Here is a 23717-nt window from a genome sequence, read left to right on the forward strand (position 1 = left end):
CTGCTCATGCTCTGTCTCTCTCTGTCTCTCAAAGATGAATAAACGTTAAAAAAATTTTTTTTTCAATAAAAATAAAAGCAAGTTCAGCAGAGGAAGGTATAAGGTCACCTGCTTTCCCAGACCCTTCCAGCAGGGCAGGGGAAGTTCCTATGGAGCTGGGGAAAGTGCAGGCCCCTTTCCTGGGACTTCGGTGGCAAGACCTATGGTTACTATGGCTACCACTGTCCCCACTTGTCTTGCCCCCCTTCCCTCAGAAGCCTGGAGGTTAAAGACGGAAGCCTGCCATTTGGCCTGAGAACTTTGGCAAATGTGACCCCTCCAGTCTGGCAGAGCTGTGTTCCTCCACCCCGGGCTGGGAAGGGCAGGACCAGTTCCTTGGTGCCTGCTGGTTATCCAGGTCAGAGCTCCTGGGTACTGTGTGCCCTGAGGTTGACAGTGAACTGGGTGCAGGGACTTCCTGGGGGCCGAGCCTGTGGACCCCCGGACAGGAGGAAGCTTAGTTGGCCTGGCAGGTGGACAGGTGGGGACCAGATCAAGGTGGCCTTTTCCCACAGCTGGGAGGCTCAGGAAGTTGAGAAGGGAGAGGCAGGACCCAAGCAGGATTCTAGGGAGACCAAGTGCTAAACTGGCTGCCTAGAGCACTAGAGTGGTGGCAGAAGGGAGCCCCGAGGCCCCTGAGAGCCGGGGGAACCGCTGGGCCCTTCTCCACGAGGCCCCACAGCCAAGCAAGAGAGACTGGGAGCCCAGAAGTTAAAACCGCAGGAAGCAGGACCAGACAGATACCGTCAACTCTTAATTACCACCATCGCTGGCACCGAAAAGCCCACGCAGGCTCCTCTGTAAATAAACAGTGTCTACTTGTCTTTAGGACGCATCCTAGTGCACACATATTTACAGTGCACGTGTGATCTATGCTGCTCTCTTTCGACTCACTCCCCCACATGAGAATTTCTGGTGAAATTTTGCTTTCCTTGCATTTGGTTTGGGCTCGTGTTTGCAACCACCTGGGAGAAGGCAGGGAGGAGGTTTAATCCACATTTCCACAGGAGAAAACTCAGTGGTTATGCGACTCGTCCAAAGCCACAGCTAGTGAGTGGTGGGATTTGCACAGAAACCTGGCATCTTCCTCCCAGGGCAGGTGTATCACCGTTGCCACTCCTGAAGTATGAGACCCCTGAGCTCTTGGAATGGAAGCTGCCGGGTGGCCCCTGTGAGCATTTAAGACAGGAGCCTGTCTTAGGTGGGACTGGAGCCTACAGGGTAGGACCTGAGGCTGAGGCTGAGGCTTGGTCAGGGTGTACAGAGGCCACTTGGGTGGGCTTCCAGCCCAAGGAAAGCTGAGCTAAAGGGAGTGAGGGCTGGTCTGAGAATTCCAGAAATTCCCTCTTTGACTACACATATCGCTCTTGAGTTTGGGCCAGATACTTCTGAGGGTCTGTTAGTGCCCGTGGGGCAGGTGGCCTGAGAGAGACTGTAGGAACTAGTCATCGTCCTTTGGGCAAAGTCGGCTGGCATTGTGGCTCAGTGTTGGAGGGGATGGAAGAGTGCTGGGCAGGAAGGTTGTGCAGAGGCAGTGGCTTTTTTAGGGGGGTTGGAAGTGTCCACTGAGGCCTGGCTGGGCTGGTGGGCACACTTGGCCTCTCCCTTTGAGATGTCAAGTTTGGGGGATGGTGTGGATCCTCTGGACTCAGCAGAGCCCATGCAGGGAGGGCCTGGGAGGAACGTCAACCTGCACAATTCCCCCATTTTACAGATGAGGAAACTGAGGCACAGAGAAAAGAAGGAACTTCCTAAGGTCAGCCAGCAAGGTCTCGCTGGGAATAGAACTTGAGACTCAGAACTCCCAGTGGGGGGACAAATGGAAGGACCGGGTGATTGTTCTGGGGGACTCTGAGCCAAGGGAGGGTGGCTGGCCCTGGCCAATGAGGGTCTGACCTGTGTGTGTCCTCCCCAGGGGCGCCCACCCGCGATGTCCTGCTGGTCTCTGCCATCATCACCGTCAGCCTTAGCGTCACTGTCGTCCTCTGCGGCCTCTGCCACTGGTGTCAGCGCAAACTGGTGAGGCTCTTGAGGGCCCGGGGGTTGGGGCCTGGCCCTGCACCCCACCCCCCACAACTACTGGCTCGTGAACCCGCCCAAGGGCGCGCGCAGATGATCCACTTGCCCACGTCGTCAGGCACGTTTCCGCAGAATTTCACACGCATGCACGCACTGCGTTTGCCTGGATGTCGGCCCCATCTGTCTGGGTGTACACCCAGAACCACACACCTAGGGACACGTTTGTGGACAGACGTGGGTCTCAGGCGTTCCACACGCTCGCAACTACACGCACACACGCCCCACCTGCGGCATAAAGAACCTTACGCTTCCGCGCAGACGGAGAATCTAGGCCCCCTCCAACCCCAGCGCCTCCCGCCCCACTCCCTGCCGCCCACTGCCCCACCTCCCCAGGGCTGGGCGTGACCGAGCCCTGTCTCCTGGCCAATGAGGAGGCGCTTCCCGCCCCGCCCCACCCCCAGCTCCCGCACATCCATCCTGGTTCTTGGGGTTTGTACAAGCACAAACGGCTTCTTTTCATTTTTAACGAGGGCTGGGGAATTAACGAGCAGGATTAGGCCATCAATAAGTAACGAGACCATCAGGAGGGACATTCATCACCCGAAGGCCCCGGGAGGGGGAGCCGGGCTGAGCCGTCTACCCGCCTGCAGCCACCAGTTCCCCAGAAGTGGCTGCAAGGCTAGACGCCCCCCTCACCACCACCCCGCTTCCCCTCCTCCTCCCCTACCCCAGTCCTGCTGTCCCAACCCAGAAGTGCAGTGGGGACTTTGGGGGGGTGGGGGTGGGGTGCGGTGGGGCACTCCTAAAGGTGGACCCGGAGGTGTCCCAGATGTGGGGACTTTCCTGGGTAGGTGAGGAAGGGTCCCTGGCAGGTACCTCCATTTCCTAGATTGTGCACAGTGGGAGTGGGGGCCAGGTGTCACTGCCTGGTCACAGAGGGGCCTTAAGGACGAGGCGAGGAGGGCTGTGGCCGTGGGCACTGTGTAGGTAGGGGCTTCAAGCCCCAATCCTATGGAAGGAAAGGGAGCAGATACCTCTGGGAAGGACCCGAGAGGCCCATAACCCAGCAGGTCTCCTTCAGGAAAGGCACAATCAGGAACTGGGAACACGGCTCTCCATCCTGGGATATTCAGCTTCAGGTGGCTCCTTCCTCTGGGGAGGAGCCATGGAGAAGGCCCCCTTGTGCCCCAAGTATGAGCATATGCGTAACCTGGGCCCACTCTGGGTGTGGGAGCGCAGGTATGTGGAGACAGGCTGGCTGCCTGCATTGTCCCTGGATCTCCCGTGTCTGCATCTGGGGAGGTGGAGGAGGGGGCTTGGCCACGTGCCTACGTATGCGAGTGTCCTCAGAGGCCGTGGGAGTGGCTGAGCACGCACACACTGCAGCCCTGTGCGTCTTGTTGCGGGGCCTGTCGGCCTGTCGGGCTGTCCATCTGTCTGTATGTGTTTGAAGACAGAGGAAAGTGTATGAGCAGGCCCTGCGGGTGACCTTGAGTGGGGGGCTTTGTGCTGAGTGCATCGACTTTGAGGGTATTGGTGCAGTGTGTGTGTGTGTGTATGTGTGTGTTCACCTCTGCATGATGGGATGTGCTTCTCATCAGATCCCCACCGGAGTGAGCTGAAGCTTGCTTCGTCCCCACTGTCCCGGCCTCTTGTGGTAAGTGCTGCAGTGTGTGTGTGTGTGTGTGTGTGTGTGTGTGTGTGTGCGCGCGCTGTGGTAAGAGCCTCACCCCCACCCCACTCACCTGGGGACCAGCATCCGAAGATGACAGCTTTTTGTAGCAGATGGGGGGCTGTTAGTGCGGGAAGCCCTTCAGGCATCTTACAGCCCCAGCCCCTCCTCCCAGCCTCCAGCCAGGAACTTCTCCAGGGGTCCAAGCCACAGTCTGTCTGTCCCTTTTGACTTTCTCCCCTGAGCTGCCCAGCCCCCAACCCTGCCACAACCCCTCCCACGGCCCCCCACATCAGAGGGACCTGGGGGCTTTCTGCCTGGACTGTCTCTGTGCTTTATGGAAGGGGCTTTAAAACGCTCCCTGCACAGTTACTGGGCTCTCCTTGCCCGCCTGTCCCCCCAGCAGCAGTGATGTGATACCCTGACAGCCCAGATCCCATTTCCAAACATTAATAACTTCCTTAATCTCCAGCTGGCTTTTTCCAGATCAGCCTGGCCAACCCCCTCCCTGAGAAGCAGGCTGATGGTATTGGGTTCCTCTGGAGCCACCCAGTGTCTCCTGGACGCTGCCTGGGTTTCCTATCGTTGCCCCATTAACATCCCCCTGCCCCCCAAGTCAAGTCCTGCCCACGTTCCTGTCCCCCATAGTCCCACGGCTCCTGCTGCAGAGTGATCATTGCAGCCAGAGGGGAAAGTTCTCTGAGCTGTGGGAGAAAGAGGGGCAGGCCCTGGATGAACTGGGGACAGCCCACCCCAGCCAGGCCTGGCCTGGGGGAGGGGCAGCTGACCGGCCTTAGAAGCAGGTGCTGACTGAGGCAGGTTCTCCAGCCGAGGCCAGGGAGAGACAGGAGAGGGAGTGAGGGGTGGGGTTGGAGGGTCCTCCCTGGGCCACACTGCCTGAAGTGTGGGGGAATGCTGGGGATGGGGCTCTTCCCTGTGTCCTGCCCAGAGAAGGGCCCTTGGCCAGCATGGAACAACCCCAGGCCCTGATCTTCCCAGGCCAGACTGGGCATTGTTTGGGATTTGAACTTCTGGGTAATGATGGGACAGAGCAGAGCTGGAGCTGAGAGAGGGCAGCTTTTGTAGACTCAGAGGATCCAATACCTCTGGTTTTTTTAACTCTTAAAGTTTTGGCTCAGAGACCACAGCAGGGGCTGAGTCCCCAGGGCAGGTGGGGCACTGCAGGGGTGGGGGTGGGGCGCTCCCATGTGATCATTTTTTTTGAGAACTGCTGGGTACCAGCTTCGATACCGAGTACTAGAGACCAAACAGTCCCTGCCATTTTGGGCTGTGTTCCCCCGGGGTGGGAGCTAAAGTAAAGCCAGGAGAGAAGTAGTAATTTCTGCGATGAGAACCTGGAAGGATGAGGGACCCGGGGCTCATCTGGAGACAGCACACCTTTTCAGAAAGGAGGAAAAGGAGGTCAGAGAGGGCAAGGAGCTTCAACCGGGGTGACGTGGGGAAGGTGTGGCATTGCTGGGACCAGGACCCAGTCGCCCCTGAGACCTGGGGGCGCTGGAGATGGAGTGAGGACCCACCCCCTTCCCCACACCATTCTGGGGGGTTCTGCTACCTCTGCCCAGCTCCCCAAATGGGCGGCTCCCGTGCCCTGGCAGGGGCTGCGGCTGGCAGGAGTGTCGGAGGAGCACGGGGAGCACCGTGGTGCGGCTTTCATTTTGCTTTAGGGCGGGCGGAGTCATCGAGTGTTGTGGCTGTGGTGTCGGTGCACGTGTGGGATGTTGGGGAAACGTGTGTGCACGTGTCAGTGTGTGTGTGTGTGTGTGTGTGTGTGCTGCCACCCCACTGCCCGCATCAGCCCTGGGCCCGCCCCAGGCCCATGGCCCATTGGTGCACGTGAGGACGCTTGGTGACAGTCAGGAATGTTAATGGTGCTGGACGCTGCATGAGCTAAATTTAGAAACCCAAACCGAGAAGGTGAATGGCACTCACCTTCCCGGCAGCAGGCCCAGTCCCCAGCTCAGCCATGGCCCTTCCTGGAGCCAGGGGACCCAGAGCGCCTGGACGGCAGGCCATGCCCTTCCCTCCCCCCCCACCTCTGCTCAGGCAGGCGTGAGGAACTCTGGGGTGCTGGTCGGCTGCCCCAGCCTCAGAGCTGGGGGGCAGCCTTTCTTCCCAAAGCTGCCTTCCTATAAAGGAGAGAGCTCCAGCCCCACTCTGCCTTACTGCCTGAGGCAGGAGGACCCCAGGGAGCCCCCAGACAGTGCTGGGCACTGTCCTGGGCACGACTGGGCACGAGGCCCTCTCCCCGCCCCCGCCGTTCACGTCACTGGCCACTGCCAACCTTGCCCTGCAGGATGCCACCCCCACCATCTGGGAGCGGTGACGTGGCCAGGCGCCTGAGAGCCGTCTGTCCGTGGCAGAGGGAGATGTGTTTCTGGGAGCCGGGCCAGAGCCCCAGGAGACAGGCAGACAGGAGGGGCCCCATCCCTGGGGGTCAGGGATGGGGTGCCAGTCAAGGAGCGGAGTCGGTCCTAGAGCCTTATGGGGCCAAGGAGTTACCAACCGGGGAGCAGGTACCGTGGTGACGCCTTCACACCTTGGCCTCAGATCTTGTTGCCAAGGCCGGGCCCAGCCCACTCCCCTCCCCAGGCCCGTTCTGGGGAGGCAGGGAGGGTGCAGTCCTGTCTCCCAGGAGTGACCCTGGTGCTGTCTCCACAGGGCAAACGCTACAAGAACTCCTTGGAGACCGTGGGCACGCCAGACTCAGGGCGTGGGCGCAGTGAGAAGAAGGCCATCAAGTAGGTGCCAGGCTTCGAGTTTGGGGTGGGAGCACCCAGGCAGCCCAAGTGGGAGGAGCCTCCCCCCTCCCCAGAGCTGGCCACATGCATTCAGTTTCCCCCTCACGCCTTGGGGCCATTCTCTTTCCCTGCCCCCCCCCCGCCGGCCCCCACACACTTCCAGCACCTCAGGGTGGCCCCAGGGCTCCACCCTTTCTGCCTGTGTCCCTCAGACCCTCGCAGCGTTCCAAGGACCCCAGCCCCATCTTCCGGCTGCTCTCACTCCCAGCACTGTCTGCCTCTTCCCTCAACCCTGGTTGCTGGTTCCTCCACATCACACACCATCCCCACCCCCCTCCTAGCTCCCCTGCATATCCGAGCTCCTCCCGCAGCCCCTGGGCTGGGATCCCCTCTCCTGGGGTGCTCAGGCTCTCATTGAAGACCTCAGCAGTACCCTGAGGGTGACTTGGAAGGTGGGCAGACCTCAGTGCCGGGCCACTTGGGGAAGCGGAGCAGTGGGGACTCTTCCCTTCTCTGTCACTCCTGGCCCCCAAGGCCTGTCTTGCTGCCTCTGAAGCACCCAGACTTCCCGCTCTGAGATCCCTCTTCAAGTAGGCAGGCTTGCCTTCCCGGACCGCCTTGGCCACGGTTGCTGGGATGCAAAAAGGGAAGCCCCCCGCCAACCTCCCCACCTGGCCAGAGGCTCGGAGCGGGAGGGTTCTCTCGAGAGCCTTCTCTGCTGAACGCAGGCCTTCACTGGGGGGGGGGGGGGGGGCTGTCAGGCTGAGGGAGGGCTGGGTGCCCCTCCATTCTAGCCTGGCGAGGGCCGAGCCTGCCAGCAAGGGGCTTGGCCTGAAGGAGAGCTGCCCCACCCTGCCTCCCTTTAACTCAGAGCCCCCACCAGCCCTGCCCCACACCTTCTCTCCTGCCCCCTTCCCACTGCCTAGTCTGTCCCCCTTCCTGTCCATCCTTCTCCCTTCTTCTCTTCCCACTCCCTTCTCCCTCTCCCCTGCTCCTGAGGGCTCCCTCCCTGTTCCTCCTCTGTTTTCATCTCTAGCTCTGACCCTGTTTGGGGCCTTCACAGAAGCTTCCGGTGGGTGTGTGTCTGTGGCGGTTGGGGGGGCGGGAGAGGTGGGCAAGTGGCGGGGTGGGTCTGCCGAGGTTGGGGGTGGGAGGAGGCTCGGGAGGAGGCCTCGGGGAGCCTTTGAAGCTGGGTCTGGTTGCGCACTCTCCAGTCTTCAAAGCCAAGAGCTGGCAGGTCTCAAGGGCTGTGGCAGAGCCCAGGCCCCAGGCTTCCCGAAGGCAGAGAGGGACCACGTGGGGCCAGCCCAGCACCTCCGCCGCCTCCAGACCAGGCCCCTAACCCAGTTTGCAGCTGGGCCAGGGGGTCTGTCTCTGCCAGGTGACCGTAACCTGGGGTTGTATGTGTTCTGGATAGTCGTGGAAAGGGCCTGTGAGAGGAGATGGGATGCCCAGCAAGGAGGAGGGCAGGCAGCAGGCTCCGCAGGCTGGGACAGCATCCATGAGTGCTCTAAGACCAAGCGGGGGCAGCAGTGGGTCTCCCACTTCTCTGTAGCCCTGCAGCCCCTGCCCCCTCCCACCCTGCTGAGCTGTCACAGCCTCTGCCTCAGAACCACCACCGGTTCATGTCTATATGCCCTTAGGTTCCTACGCCTTTACCTCTTGCCAGGGCCCAAAGCCAGTACAGTGGCAGGAAGTAAGGCTCACCCACTGCACGATCTCCTCCTGGGCTTAGGACCTCTTCCGAAGGGATCTTTTGTCAAGGATCCCGGGAAGTTGCATTCTTCAGCAGTGCTTCCCAAACTGTGTTCCTCAAAGCACTCCGTCAATGATTAATAGTCACTCTATGAATCATTGAGGTTTCATGGGTTCCATGACCAACTAAGTTTGGGAAACACTGCACACTGTATCTCCCTCTTGGAGATACTGGTATTCATTGACACATTAAAGGCTCTGAGAAGTCCTGCAGTAGAGGAACCTGTGTTTCCCAAACTTTTAAAATTAAAGATCCTCTTTTCCAGTATCGCAACAGACAACATGAGGGACCCTGAAGCTCCTTGGAACAGAGGGTGGGAGACCAGCCTTGCAGTGATGACCCTGGTGGCTCTTTCTCTCCAGGACCTAGGATTGGATGGCCCTCGATTTTGGAGATCTGGAGGGGGCAGGGGGAGGGAGGCCTTCCAACTGTTCCATCTCTGTTATGCTGGAGGAGGGGGACCAAAGGATGTCTCTGGCAGGGAAAGGGTCTTCTGCTGAGGGATCTTCCCCAGGGAGGGGCCTCCCAGTGCTGAGGTCTGTCCTGCCTCTCCCACCCTAGCCTCCACTGCCCTACTCACAAACTGGCTCAGGACTTTGGCTTTGAACCCCGTGTAGGCGGTCCTTGTGAGACATTTCCAGGGTGCACTCTGGACAGACATGTGCTGTCCACACCCCCCTTGGGCGGGGACCACCATCTCCTCTGGGCCTGTGGTGGCAGCTCAGCTTCTCTCCTTTGTTCCCAAGTCTAAGGCTGAGAACCAAGGTCAAGGTCAAGGTGAAGCTCCAGCGGTTGGGGGTGGGGAGAAGCAGGCCCCCCAAGAACAAGTTTGCTCCATCTCCAGGGGGTGTGCCTCCCCCGCAGTGCCCTCCCCCGCTCCCAGGAGGGCCCTTGCCTTGGACTTGAGCAATGGCACAGCCCCAACACAAGCCGGGCCCATGTCCCACAGCCCTCCCTGGGGCCCCTTCCCCTAGATGCACTTCTGAGGTCTCAGGCATGGCTCCCTTCTGGAATGTTCCTCTGGCCTGTTTCTTCTGCCTTTCCTCTCCCTGTGCTCCCAGGCCTGCTCCTCGGGGCCCCAGGAGCCTGACAGACAAGCTGATGGAGCCCCTTGTCCTTGGCTCCTGGGATCTCCAGGCTGTGCCTTCTGACGGCTGAGGTTTCTGCAGCCCGCCCCCAACGGAAGTCCCCACATTCTCTGTGCTTCCAGCATATCTGCTTCGTTGGTATGACTTGTCTCAGAGCAGGAGGGGGTGGGAAGACTGGGGCCGAGGGTCCCTTCCAGACTCCACCTTGGAAAGGGACAGGGGCACAGGGAGAGGCTGCCGTGGCTGGCAGGTCAGGTACGTGTCAAGGGCCCGAGGTCGAGCGTGCCCATCAGCCCCCACAGAGAAGGGCAGGCTCCCCGCCACCACGGGCCCCAAAACATTGGACCTGAAGGGCTCCTGGTGACTTTGGTCACACCCTCAGCAAGGTCAGGGGCCTGGAGGTGCTTCTCGCTTCTGGGGGCGGAGGGGGCGACCCAACCACCACGTCTGCAGTGAGTGCAAAGTGCAGCTCCACCGAGACCCCACCAATGTCACGGAAAGGCCGTGTCCTAGGACGGGAGAGAGCAGAGGAGGCTGGGGGACCTCAGGCCAATGGGAGGAGGAGAAAGACGGGGCCGGGCGCCCGGCCTGCCCCAGGAGTGGCTCAGTGGAGGTGGATGGAAGAGGGGAGAACCTCAGGTCTCCCCTGGGAGAGCTGACAGCCCAGCGGTTACAGCCAGCCTTCTGGGTTTGGCAGGCAGGGAGGCCGAGGCCAGGTGGGGGGCAGGGAGGGGGGCCACCCAGCCAGTTGGCGGCAGGGTCTGATCTACCTTTCCGCTCTTTCCAGCCAGAAACCGGTACCCTCTCCTTCTCCCGCTGCCCTCGCCATCCCGCCCCAGGCCTGTCCCCCGCCCGCTCTCCTCCCCTCCTCTCTCAACATCTTTCTCTCTCCCACCAGCTTCCCGGGTGCGAGGCTCCAGTGGTGCCTGCCTGCAGCTCGCCTCCTTTCCGCGCGGCTTCTCCCGGCCCTCGAGTGTGTGCGCGTGTGCGGGCGCGTGCGTGTGTGTGCCGGCCGCCTCTCTTCCTCCCGCAGGAGCAGACCCTGGCCCCCTCCGCTCTGTGTGCGCCCGGCCCCCGGGGCCCCGGTCCCCCCTCTGCCCCCGCAGGACTTGCAGCTCTTGTTTCTTCTTGTATCTCCCTGTTTTCTCCCCTCTCTCTCTGCCCCTCCAGCGATCTAGACAGAGACTTTTGGAATAACAATGAGAGCACAGTGCAGCAGAAATGGAGCTCCTATCCTCCCAAGGAGTTTATTCTAAACATTTCACCCTACGCCCCTTATGGCGACCCACGACTGTCCCTCAAGTGAGTGACTTTACCTGGTTTGATCATATGTACCGAGTATCCGCGCACGCCCTCCTCCCCCTCCCGGCCCTCACCGCCCCTCCTGCTCCTCTCCCCGGACTTCCCCACCCACGCACCCATGGGCAGGCTGACCATGGAGACGAGCAACCCCTCCTGCCTCCCCTCGCCCGCCTGCCCCTCTCCCGTCCCCTCCCCCAGGGCCAGCCACGCAGGAGAGCCCCCCCGCAGCCCCCCCCCCGGGGCCCCCCACCCCACCCCTCTGTGCAGTCAGGATGGGGTTGCCCGTTCGGTCCCTCCCTCTCGGTGTGGCTCGCTTTCTCCTCCCCGCTGTGTGCTGCTGCCCTGGCTGCTCGGTGGTCGGTGGTCGGTGGTCGGTGGTCGGTGGTCGTGGTCGTGGTGGCGGTGGCGGTGATGGCGGTGACGGTGGTGGTGGTGATGAACTCTGACTAACACGGCTTTCTCTTTCTCCCTGCCTTGGGGCCTCCTGGCCTGGACAGCCCGCTCTTCCTCCGTCGTTAACCCTTCGTTGTCCTGTGGGATAGACTTGGAGGTGGCTGCCCTCCCCCCACCCCCGCCGCCCCTGCCCCAGGCGGTGGGGAGGGGCCCCCCCTCCGTTGTCGTGGTGCGTTGTTCTCCGACCCCCCGCCCGCCCGGTCCCCTCTCTCCTCTCTGCAGGCTCTGCTGTTAACCCATTTGCAGTGCTGATGTCTCTCTCTCTCTCTCTGTCTGTCTCTTGTCCGTCTGTCTCTCTCTCCTCCTCTCTCGCTGTCTCTCTCTTCCTTTTATCTGTCGTTGTTTTTCTTCCTCTTCCACCCCACCCCCCCACCCCCACGTGTGGCCTGCCCTCTCTCCCCCACCGCCACCCCCGGTGCCCCTCTGGCCCGGCTGCCTCCTGCGTGCCTCCAGTGGCACCCTCCTGTCGGGCGCCAAAGTGGCCGCTGCGGCGGGGCTGGCGGTGGAGCGGGAAGGCCGGCTGGGGGAGAAGCCGGCACCGGCGCCGCCACCCGGAGAGGACGCCTTGAGAAGCGGCGGGGCCGCCCCCAGCGAGCCGGGCAGCGGCGGCAAGGCGGGGAGAGGCCGCTGGCGGACGGTGCAGAGCCACCTGGCCGCAGGGAAGCTCAACTTGTCCAAGTGAGTGATGGCCCCATGGCCGCCGGAGCCGTGAGCTCGGGCCTGCCCCCCGTCCAGGGTGGACAGCGGGACCCCCTGGCACGCCCGCTGCTGCCCCCAGAGGTGCCGTCCTCGGCCCCTGGCTCATTCCATCCCTTCATGAGACTCCCGTCATCCTTGCCATCGGGCGCAACTAACAGCCACACGGTGTCGCATCTCAGCCTCCGGCTGCTGCCGCCCTCATCGGTCTCTTTCCTTGCCAGTGACCAAGTCATTCCATTTCCTGCCCCCACGGCAGCTTCATTTCAATCCTGGGGTCATCCCATCCTCTTTGACCGGCCGCCCCATCTCAGCCGTCAGTTCATCCCTCTGCGGGCCACCGCGGTTGCTCAGCCATCGGACCATCCCATCCCCCGGGGAGCTGGCCCACTCTCAGCCTGTGTATGCCGCTCATCTGCCACCGCGCCTTCCCTCTTGCAGCCAGCAGATGGCTCTAGACCCAGCGGCTGAGCCATTCCATTTTTGACCGTCCGGCGCCTCCATCGGCTTGCCCCACTCTTGCTTGCACCATGACACCATCCGTCCTGCGAGGCCACCACGAGCAGCGGGGCTGTCGCTATCGGTTCATCCTCACCTCGGCCATCCCCACTGGCTGTCCCAGTCTTGGGCAGCGAGCCGTCCCACTGTCAGCGGTTGGGTTGTGTGTTCCTGGCGGTTGGGTTGCTGAGCCCCAGCGAGCTTCTCTTTTCTGACGAGGGCGGTCTGGACGTCGGACAGAGGGCCGTTTCCTTTTGAAGAGCTCTCTGAGCTTGCCGAGCGAGACAGTGCCTCTTGTGGGCCATGGACGTAGGGCTGCCCACCCCCCCACCCCCCCCCCCCCCGTTCTCAGCAGAGGGTGGTCTCTCCTCCTCCACCATGGGGCAGCCTTATTCTCATCTGGGCTTGTAGAACCTTCCATTTCCCCAGAGCTGAGCCCTTTCAGGCTCTAAATCCTTTGAACTGTGACCCTTCTCATCCACTGGGACTCAGGTTCCCTTTTCGGCTGTTACAATTGCCTCCTTCCCAGCTAAAGGGAGCGGCCTCTCACTTAGAAGACCAGCAGCCCTGACCCTTCCGTAGCTGTGGGCTGTCCTGTTCCCTCCAATCAGGCTCCTCCTGGTTCTCTTCAGCAGGCCTGTGATTCCCGCCTTTGGGACCACTGACGGCCCCCGTGTTGAGACCATATTTGCTTGTCGGCCTGAGGGGACACAGGTGGATTTCTGCCCTGACGTGGAGCCTCGGGAAGGTCTCCGAGGGAGGCCCCACACCCCCCCCCCCCCCCCCCCCACTCAGAGATCCAGGCCCAGCGCCCCGCCCTCCCCAGCCTGCTCCGGCCACAGACTCCAGGCCGGCTGAAGCCTTCGTGCCATCCGCTGGCTCCGGGCCTGGAGGCACCAAGTTTAGTTTCCTGTGACTGAGAGGTTGTAAATTGGACTAATTTTGGATGTGATAGGAAATCAAAATGAGGCCAGCAAGGAGGAGGAGGAGGCCGTCCGAGGGTCGTCCTCCCCTGCTTCAGCCTGACCCCAGGGAGCTGCGGGCCTACCTGGCCGGCCAGGCCTGGGCCTGTCCCTGGTGGTGGCCCCCACTCCAGACCTGAGCCAGGCAAGACTGCTGCCCTCTCCAGGACCCCAGCCAAAGCTATGTTTTGCCTCTCTCTCTCTCTCTCTCTCTCTTTCTCTCTTTCTTTCCCTTTCTCTCTCGTTCTCTCTCTCAGCCCACAGGGGCAGCCTAACTATTGTGCTTTGGTTCCCAGGGTAGGCTCGGGATGAGCAAAGCTGAGGTCTGGCTGCAGTGGTGAAAGTGGTTCCAAGGCCCTGGGGCCCCTCCCTCAGGCAGCGCCCCCCCCCCCCCGCCTCCCCCAAGGGGACACAGCTGCCCTGTGGTCCTAGACCAGGAGCCGGCAAGCTTTCTCTGTAAAGGGCCAGATAGGAAATACTTAGGCTTTGCAAGTCACATAGTGCCTTTTAGGACTACTCCAGCCTGTCACAGCCATAGACAGGATGTGAATTAATGACAACGCGTTCCAGTAAAACTTTATTTACAAAGACAGGTGGTGGACCGGATGCGGCCCCCAGGCTATAGTTTGCCAACCCCTGCCCTAGACCGCTGGTTTGGGAAATGGAGGGAGAGGACAGAGAAGGAGGTTGGGACCTCCGAGCTCTGGCCCTGCCGGTCGGAGGTGCTGAAATCTCAGGCCTGGGGACCAAGGAGACAGGTTGCCCGGGGAGGCTGGTGGCGGTGTGTGTCTCTAACCCTTCTTACCCCCATCTCCTGCGATGTTTGCGGGTGCCACTGGCACGGGGAGCATTAGCTAATACGCATGTCCACGGGCCAGACCTCGTCAGGTCCTCGTGGCAACCCTGGGGCAGAGGCAGCTCAAGGATTACTTTTCACCTGGGTTTTATGAAGAAACTGAGAGGTGGGCTCACTTTTCCAAAGTCCCACGGTCAGGAAGCAGCGGAGATGGGGCTTGAACCCGGGTCACTCTGACCTCATACTACCTCTAATCAGCCGGGTCCTGTTCCCTGTCTGTCCTCGCCCCCTTACTGGCACTCTTCAGGGATGCCGGTGGGCCCGTTAGGAGGGTGGCCTCTTGCAAATGCACGGTCACCCAGTTTTCCATCAGAACAGTGGCCGGAGAAGTGGTTCCCGGGGCTCCCGGCTCATCTGCTCCTTTCCTGGGTCCCCTCCTCTGCCTGGGAGGCATTCCCAAGATATCAGGAAAGGATGCTGAACCTAGAAACGAGGAGGTCTGGAAGGAGGGCAAAGAACTGCACCGATGGCCCTGGCCGTAACGCGGAGGTCTAGGAGTCCGGGGACAGTCCCCAGCCTCCATGGACCAAACATACAAATCACTGGCTCTCCCAGACTCGCCCCACTTTACTAGGCCAGCCCTGTGCCGGCCTGGATTTCCTCATGCCTCCAAAGGCCAGCCGTGCTTAGATCACAGAGGCAGACTTTCCTGGGGTCCCCCAGCGAGACCGCAGCAGCTCCCTCCTACACGGCAGGCACAGGGCCCTGGGGCCGCCTTCACCACGCGGCCTCCAGCCTCCACAGCTCCCGCGGCCACTCAGACAAGGAGGTGTTCAGGGCGCCAGCCGAGCCGAGGCCGGAGGGTGGGCTGGGCCGGGCGACCTGGGCACCTCAGGGCGGGCTCGGGGTTTGGTGGCCCCCCCCCCCCCCCCGGGTGAGGCGGCGGCGGCAACGGCAGCGGCGACCACCGTGACGGAGGCCTGGCGAGGCCTGGCAGCGCGCGCGCCCCGCACCGGGGCCTCCTAGTCCTGACCCTCGGCTTCTCTCTCCTCCACTGTGATCCCTTCACCTGCTTCTCCTTTCTCTCCTCTCCTCCGCCCGCCCCAAGTTTCGAGGACTCCACCCTGTCCACGGCCACTACCCTTGAGTCTATCCCCAGCTCCACGGGAGAGCCGAAATGCCAGCGACCCCGCACCCTGATGCGGCAGCAGAGCCTACAGCAGCCGCTAAGCCAGCACCAGCGGGGCCGGCAGCCCAGCCAGCCCAGCACCAGCCAGAGCCTGGGCCAGCTGCAGGCCCACACGGGCTCGGCGCCGGGCCCCAACCCCCGGGCCTACGGCAGGGGCCAGGCCCGGCAGGGCGCCTCGGCCGGCTCCAAGTACCGGGCGGCCGGCGGCGGCCGCAGCCGCTCCAACCCGGGCAGCTGGGACCACGTGGTGGGGCAGATTCGAAACCGAGGCTTGGACATGAAATCCTTCCTGTAAGTGCCCCCCCCTGAGCGGGCCGGCCCCCACCTCCCGACTCAGCCTCTTTCCCCTCGTCTCCTTGGGAGCGGCTGGTCCCTCGCGACTCTGGCCCTCCGCGGCCAGGGTTGCGGGAGCAGACTCGGCTGACCCCTCCCCAGCCTCTTGTGGCTGGAGGCTCCTGCCCGAACCACCCCCACCCCACCCCCGGCCCCCCACCGCCCCCCATCCCCGTGGAAGGATTCTTATCTGAGCCACCCCTCTGGAGGCCGCAGCTCCCCCCACGACTTCGTTCCCTTCCCGGGGCTTGGAGAAGGTCCCCCCACCCCCACTAAAAGTCAGTGGGGACACTAGACAATGCCACCAGGTCGGCCTCCTCTTCCCGCTAGTCCCAGGCTGCTCCTGGCCTCCCTGCCAGCCTCCTCCCCTCCCCCCAAACCTGGGCACCGGCCCTGCCTCCAACCCTCCAGATCACCTCCTCCCTGTAACCCGACTCCGCTCACCTTCCCGCCCCACACTTCCTCCCTCCCTCTCACTTCCTCTGTCCCTGCCATCAGCCCTGTCCTCTGCCTCTCTGACCTTCTACAGCCACCTGTCCTCCAGCTCCCAGAGCGACCCATCCCCTGAGGACAAACCTCAGATGTTCCCCCCAAAGCTTTGGAAACCGTACTTTCTCAATCAGAGCCTTTCAAGTGTACGGGTCTGGGAAGTAACCACACACCGTGGGTATCTTAGCCATCCCTCATTCCCGCCAACCACGCGCTGCCCCGAAACCCCCTCACAGGTAGGGCCCCCACCCAGGGCACCCTCTCTCTGCCATCACTCTGGGCATCTGGACTCTCAGAGCCCGGGGCAGACCTGGGCTTTTGTCCCTGGTATCAGTCGCCTCCTCCGGCCTAACATGACCTTCCTTCCAGGCTCTGGGGATTATTCCCATCACCCAGGCCTTCCTGGGAGCACTTTTCATGGAGCAAGAGACCAGCACTAAGCCTGGGAGAGGAGAAAGGGAGGAGGAAAGGGAAGGCCAAGGTCAAAGCCCAGCTCATTGGCAAGATGTGGGGATTCTGAAGACAAGCAGGGCAGGTCCCTCCAAGCATCCTGCCTCTCCAGCTGAGACTCCAGGCCTCCAGGGCAGACAGGAGTGCTGGCCGTGGCAGAGGCACCCCGACGGAAGAGGCCCTGCCTCGCCAGCTTCCCATATCCGTGCAAGTGGCCTGTGGCCCTGGCCCGGGAGCACGTGCTGCCTGTGACTCTACTCGGCAAATCCAGGCGGTGCCTCTGCTGGGGCTCTCCCCCATCCAAGGACCCTTGGGGATCCAGCTGGTGCCTGCAGGCGACAAGATGCCCAGCAGAGCCTCCTGGCTTCCAGGTGGTGGTTTGTTTCCGGACGGATGCGGTGGCACTGGTGTGAATTAGGAGAGTGGAGGGAATTGGTTCCGCTGTGGCTTGAACAGAACCGGGAGCCCGCGGGCCCCGCACCCCTCGGCTCCTCCTGAGCTCAGACTGCTCTTTGCACAGCCATTACCCTGCCTCCTGTTCTAGCAGCCATCACACCGGGGCAGGGGCCGTCCCCAGGCCCTGGGAAGAAAGGACCCGGCTGCAGGAAAGCCTCTGTGTACCAACTCTTCCCTGCCCTCTGAGCCCCCCGCCAACTGGGATTTGATGAGCCGGAGCTCAGACACCAGCATCCTTTGTCCACACTCCTCTGCCCGCCTCTGGCTTTATGGGCCCCTCTCCTGCCACCTCTGGAGCTCACCCAGCTCCCCACCTCCGCCTCTTGTCATTCCTCACAGCAGGGGTCGGCAAATTTTTTTCTGTAAAGGGCCAGATTATAAATATTTTAGGCTTTGTGGGACACGTGGTCTCGATCACATTTTTTAAAGCAACACTTTAAACACGCACAAGCCATTCTTAGCTTGTGGGCTGTAGGAAGACAGGCCACCAGCTGTCCTTTGCCCACCTCTGACCCCTGCCTTCCAGTTTCGCTGGTGTGCTTCTGAGGCCCTTTTCTTGCCCCAAATGCTGCCGTCCAGGTAGAGAGTCAGGGCGGGAGGGCTGGCCAGGCCTCCCAGGACCCCACCCCCTCTCGCGGGGAGGGTGGCCATTCCTCCTGCTTAATGGGTGTGAACTCCCCTCCCCAGTAACACCAGCTTCTCCCCAGACCCTCCTCTTGTCCCTCGTTCTCACCCTTGCAGCCTGTGTTGCTGGAGAGAATGACAAATTGGGAATTTATGCAGAGGAGCCGTTTTGTTTTTAAGAAGAGCGAAAAGGAGTATCTGAAAAATGCATTAACCGGGGAAAAACATGTTGTTTTCGCTGGGTTCTCCTTCCCCCAGCTCCACCAGCTCCCGAGCAGCCAAATGGAATTTTACCAACTCTGAAACAGTACCGGTGGGCAGAGAAGAAAAGGAGGATTTGTCCTGAGGGAAGTGGAGTTGTTCCCCGAAAGTTAGATGCCGGCACGAGGGTCAGCCTTGGAGTGACAGGCCCAGGACAAAGATGCCTGACGTGGAAGGACAGTGCAACCACGTAGCTCCCCTCCCTCCCTCGGCCCTCACGGCCATCTCCCACCCACCCCCCCACCCCGAAGGGCCACCCCTCTCCTACTCCAGTTCCCTTTCTGACCACCCTCTGGGAAATAACCACAGCTGGCCCTTCTTATCTAAACCTTGCCCTCTCCGACTGTGGTTGAAGGGGCAGACTTCCTGACCCAGGATCCCCCTCCCCCTTCCAGAACATTCCATCAGGCTTACCAGCTTCCCCTTGGCCCTTCCTGAGACATGCTTTCCTGCCTGCCCCATCCGAGATTCCCCTCTTTCTTTGTTTGGATGAGAGACCCAGCGCTGGATGAACTACAGAAAATGCCCGTGAACTCCGATGGCTTTGAGGGGCAACAGGTCATTTTTTTGGTCCTGGAAATTGCAGGGTGACCCCACAGTTACCCAGGGGTTCTCTGAGAGTGCCCCATACGAAACTTGTCACACCTTGACCGCTGGCCCCATGCTGCTGTCCACATAGCAGCTCCTTGTCTGCCTGGACTCAGCCTCCCTCAAAGCAGGATGGTCACAGCCTCTTCCAGACCTTCCTCCCGACACACACGAGTCTGCAGGACTTCTCCAGACCTTGCCAGGTTCCTGCACGTTCTCTCTCTCCACCTTTGTTTTTTGGTGACTTCTGGACTGCTTCTCCAGGGAAAGGCCCCAGAACTGGACCCAAAAGACTTGGTGGTTATTCCCCGCATCTCCAGGAAGGGGGGTACTCAAGAGAAGGCCCGTGATGGCCAGCGCACCATATGCCAGAAGGGACCTCCATTCTCCTCTGATGGGCCGTGTGTCCAGGGACCCTTCCCAGTATCAAGGACATCTGGCTGACCATGACCCAGAGATGTCTTTACGAGGGGCTTCCCTAAGTACAGGGTGCAGTGCCCATTGGATTTCCAAGCTTTCTAAGAACCTCTCACCTGGGAGCCTAAACCTGCCTGCACAGTCTCAAAGCAAGATGGAAATGGAGCCCCTCCCTCTTCTCCCAGGGGCCCAGATGGTCAGAGCAAGTAGCCTCTGACCTTTGTTCCGCTGGTGATGAATTAACCTTGGCCGTCTGCGTGCCCCCAGGGCCTGTGCTCTCCTCCCCTAGCCTTCCAGCAGGCCTCTGCCCGGCCCCTTCCCCAATTCTCTCCGGAGAACCTTGCTACGCTCCCAAGGCAGGCTGGGTCTGGGGGCTGCGGACACCTCCCCTCATCCCCTCCCTCCCTCCCTGACTCCCCCTGACTCTGCTCTACAACTGTTGACAGTGCTAAAATGTGGTTTCTCTCCTGCAGGGCCAGTTTCTTACGCTTTTTTCTTCTCTCTCTTTGTCTCTGTCTCTGTCTCTGTCTCTCTCTTTCCCCCTCCCCGCCCCCACCCACGGGGCCTCCTCGTTTCCTCCCGGCCGGTGGGCTGCCCACCTCGGGCAGGGAAGGCAGGATGGTGGTGCTATCCTTGGTCTTAGGGCTTTCGGAACAGGATGACTTTGCCAATATCCCTGACCTGCAAAACCCAGGAACCCAGCAGAACCAGAACGCTCAGGGGGACAAGAGGTACGAGCACAGGCAAGGGCCTGCGGCGGCAGCGGCAAAGATGGAGGCGTGGAGAGGCCACCTGCCTCCACCAGCCCTGGCCCGGCTGCTGGACGAGGCGGTGGCACCCTCAGCGATCCTGGAGCGGGAGGACTGCCCCCTCCCCAGCTGGTGCCCTCACACGCACCATCCCTCCCCCCCCGGGTGTCCCTTGGGTCCAAGGCCAGTGTGGCTGTCCTGGGACCATTCTGGATCAAGCCTGCTCCCTGGGCACGCTTGCCCTCGCCCGGAGCAAGCCAGCCTTTCTGCCCCATCTCCCTGCTTGCCTCCCCTCATCCTTCATCTCTGCCCTACCCCCTACCCCGAAATCCCCGTTTCTCTGGTGGTTGGGGGACGGGGGGGATGCAGGGAAGGGGCACCAGCCTGTTCTCCCTCATCCCCGCCACCCCAACCCCCCTCTTGCCTGGAGATCCCGCTGGGGTGTCGGTAGCACCCCACCCCCCGCCCTGCCGCAGGGGTGCTACAGAGGTGTGGCCGAGCTGCTTGGCTGAATGAAGAGAAGCCCCTGGTGGGGAGGGTCTGGGGCATGGGAGAGGCCTGGTGACCAGAAAGAACTGGAAAGGCAGCCCTGAACCTGAGGGAGCAGGAGGAGGGAATGGGCTGAGGGGCCGAGAGCAGCCAGCAGGCGCCGGTCAGGCTCCATGTTACCAGGTACCCAGCCGCTGGTCCCCAGGAGTTGCCCGTACGGCCACCGCACAGGCCAAGCAGAGGGCTGAGCCTCTAGCCGTCCACAGTCTTGGCCATCAGGAGCTCAGGGAAGCATCTCGTGGTGCCTGCTGTCTCACGGGGCACTCGTGGGGAAGGAGACGGGGTTCAGAGGTCCCGGGGCTCGGGCAGCGTCACAACGGCGGGGTGATCCTGCACCTGGTCTGGCTGCCTCCTATCACCTGGCCTTGGGCTGGCTGCAGTCGTGAAGGGAGGGCTCATCACCTTGGTCAGGTCCGCTTCTCGTCAGACCAAAGGCCTGCAGGACAGTGTGCGGGCTGACCGCCAGCATGCCGGCCCTTCTGGCTCTGGTGGTGCCAGAGCCTTGCTCTGCAAACTTGGGCAAGTCGCTGCCCCTGTCTGAGCCTCTGCTTCCTCGTCTGTTGAATAAAGGAGCGGATAGGGTGACCCCTTCCAGCTTGGACATGCTAAGCTTCTAACAAGGGAACAAACCTTCGGACTGGGGGTGGGGGGATGGCACCCGTCTGATCCTGTCAACCGGACAGGGATCCTGACGGTCCTGGAGGCCCTTAGGGCAGGAAAGACCTGTCCCCGGCTGCCACCAGGGGGCCTGTGGGTTACAGAAGGGTAGGCCAAGTGTTAGACAGCTGACTGCCTGTCCCTCCGGTGACTTCTGGAGACCAGCCCTCTCATTTCATTTTTTCCTGTTGCATGTCTATGGTGGACACAGCCAGAAACCCCCAGAGAGTGGGAGGGGAGAGCGGGACCGGTTCTTTCCCTCAGTGGCACAGATGGTGTCAACCCTCGAGCCCATGTCCTGGGGAGCGGGAGGAACAGAGCCTGCCACCTGGCGCCACAGAAGTCCTGGGCTGGGCCGCGGGCAGGCCAGAGTGCCAAGGGGAGAGGGCCAGGGGGCACGGATGAGAGGCCGCAGGAGGGGGCTGGAAGCCTGCGGCGAACCGAGCTCCTTGCTGGGGAAAGGTGTGAAGCGTGAGGGAGCAGACGCAGGCTGGAAACGAGATTTCACATCACCCATGCGTTCATTAGCTGCCTCCATTTCCACCCACAGCCTATTTTTACCTCTTTGCCATGTAGGTCTAACACGCCCATCCCTTCTGATCATTGCATCAGCTGTCCCTGCCTTCCTGGGAAAGGTGCGTGTAGAGGTGGAGGCCCTGGGCCCTCGCCCCCACCCTGCCTGACTTTCCGGGTGGACACGGGCCATTCCCACCTGGTCACACCCACCCCTTCCATCTCACGGCCTCCGGGGGGGCGTTTCCCGGGTGATTGGGCCCCGCCAGGGTATCCAGAATGGAGCGCTACCTTCCCGGCACTCTCCCCGTCCCCAAGCTTGGCATTGGCATTGGCACCACCCATGGGCCACCCAGCGCCTTAGGGCTCCACTCGTCTGGATTCCCCGCCCTTTGGACCTTGGAATGGGAGGCTCAGGTCAGCTGCCTCTTCCTCTTCAGCTTCTGCCTCCAGACCCAGAGTCTGCCCCTCTGCCCCCGACCCTTCCCTTCCCCACTCAGCTGACCCCTTGGCTGGATGTCTGGGGTGAAGGGTGGGTCTGTCGGCAGTGGGTTCCTGGGAGGCAGAGGGGCCCCGGCAGGAGGCGCAGCCATTCCAAGTCCCTTGAAGCAAGGTAGGGGCGCATCTAGCAAGCGACACGGAGATGGGAAGGTTGGTCACTACCTCCCTCCCAGGATCCTTGGTGGCCTGGAAGCCCCCCATTCAGGATCTCCCAGTCTCCGGGCCTCAGCACCGTGGGTCCCAAGAACAGAATGCTCTTGGAAGCCCGGAGGGAGGGAAGGAAGGAGGCCAGGACCACCCCAGGCTCCCATGCCCTGCCGCCTTCACCCATCCTTCCCTGCATCCATCCCATCATGCTCTCTGCCACCCCTTCCACTGCTCCTCGGGATCCAAATGGTTTCCACCGTGGCCCCACCCCCACCTGAGTGGGGCGCGGGGCTGGGCGGGGACTGGGCCACCCCCATCGCTCTCCTCGCCCCCAAACCACCATGTTTCCTCTGTCCCGGTGTGTGTCCCCCGCCTCCTCTCTGCCTCTCCTCTCGGCCGCCTCGCTCGTCCCCTCGTCCACCCTGCAGCCTTCTTCACTAGTCTCCGACTAACCTTTCTTGGCCTCTCTGTCTCTCTCTCTCTCTCTCTCTCCTCTCCTTCCTCCCATCTGCTCCTCACAGGGATGTCCCTGGGCCGGTGACGGGCCCCTCCGCCTCTCCCTCTGCCTCTCTGTGCACTTGTCTCTCTGTCTCTCTGTCCTGTGACCTCCGAGAGCTTCCGTGGCGCTGACCATCTACCCAGGCTGCTTTGCAGCTGTGCTGATGCTGTGGTGTGGCCAGAATAACTCCGACTTTCTCATACCTTCAGCAGTCAATCTGGCGCTCTCCTCCTGTCCCACTCTATTTTTAACCTGACTTTACCTCTCCAGCTATTTCAGTGTCCTCTTCCTCCCCGCGCCTGTCTGCGTGCGCACGTGTCCGCGAGTGTGTGTCCCTGTGTGCACGCGCGCACGTGCGTGGCTACGGCCGCACCTCTGGGAGGGACCCCGGGGTGCGGCCCCGGGCGTGGCGGGGGGGGGGGGGGGCGTGTTTCATGCCGTCGAGGCGAGGCCGGGTTCTCCCAGCTGGTGCGTGTGCGTCTGATCCTCGGGGTGTCTGTCCCCGAAACGGCTCCCTGCTTTTTCTGTTTCAGTTTGTCCCAATTCACACGCACACCTTGGCATGCCTTGGTCTCCCCGAATGTTTCCTCTCGGGATCTAAGTGTGCACATTGCTGCTGTGTGTGGCATCTCACGGCTCTGGTTGACCTGCCTTGTTGCTGTGCCATTCTCTCCCTGGTCCCCTGGGTGTCTGTGGGGCTTGTGTGCGCTCGTGTGTGTGTATATGTGTGTGTGTGTGCACGCACGTGCACACCTTGCTGTTGGGTCCGGGTATCTTCCCTCCGGGGCCTGGCATATTCTGTGCATGTCTGTCTGCCCGTCGTGGCCAACTATGTGCTGACAGCTGGTTCATACCAAGGGTGTGCGTGTCTAGCCCGTGTGTCTGTGGCTCTGGGACTCTCCGAGCTGTTCTATCGTAGCCTGTCGTGAGCCCTACGCCGCCAGTCTTTCCGTCTTTCCCTCGCTGCCTGCCCCACCTCTCCTCCTCATGAGGTGTTCCAGCCTGGTCCCTGGGCAGGCTTTTAGTGTCCCCTTTCTGAGCCCCAGCTGGATGGGGCCTGGGCTCACCACCTAGCTTTCCGGGATCAGCATGGAGTCGGGGTTGCACACAGGGCCTCCCGCGGAGTGGTCCGATCCGGGGCTTCCCGGTGGTGCCCCGTCTCTCTCTGACCCTGGGTGAGAGCCTTCTCCCCTGCATAGTCCTCAGAGCGAGAGAGGAGTGGGGACTGGGGAGCAAGGGGGTGTAGACTCGCCCT

The 23717-nt window shown here is 61.7% G+C and overlaps 1 protein-coding gene across 8 annotated transcripts in view; it reads left to right on the top strand.

Moving 5' to 3' along the window:
• The window catches only part of SYT7 (synaptotagmin 7), a 63204-nt gene that overhangs the window by 23672 nt on the left and 15815 nt on the right, over positions 1-23717 (top strand). The window contains exons 2-7 of one of the 8 annotated variants that reach the window (XM_053899630.1): positions 1955-2058; positions 6410-6489; positions 10504-10635; positions 11542-11766; positions 15149-15520; positions 19456-19578. In XM_053899630.1, coding sequence (XP_053755605.1) covers positions 1955-2058; positions 6410-6489; positions 10504-10635; positions 11542-11766; positions 15149-15520; positions 19456-19578 — 1036 coding nt within the window. The remainder of the gene's footprint in view (positions 1-1954; positions 2059-6409; positions 6490-10503; positions 10636-11541; positions 11767-15148; positions 15521-19455; positions 19579-23717) is intronic. The other 7 variants (XM_053899632.1, XM_053899631.1, XM_053899634.1 and 4 more) reach the window with 7 other exon arrangements.

The sequence above is a fragment of the Panthera pardus genome, unplaced genomic scaffold (genome assembly GCF_024362965.1).
Source record: "Panthera pardus isolate Hobbes unplaced genomic scaffold, ASM2436296v1 HiC_scaffold_12, whole genome shotgun sequence".
Classification (NCBI taxonomy): Eukaryota; Metazoa; Chordata; class Mammalia; order Carnivora; family Felidae; genus Panthera; species Panthera pardus.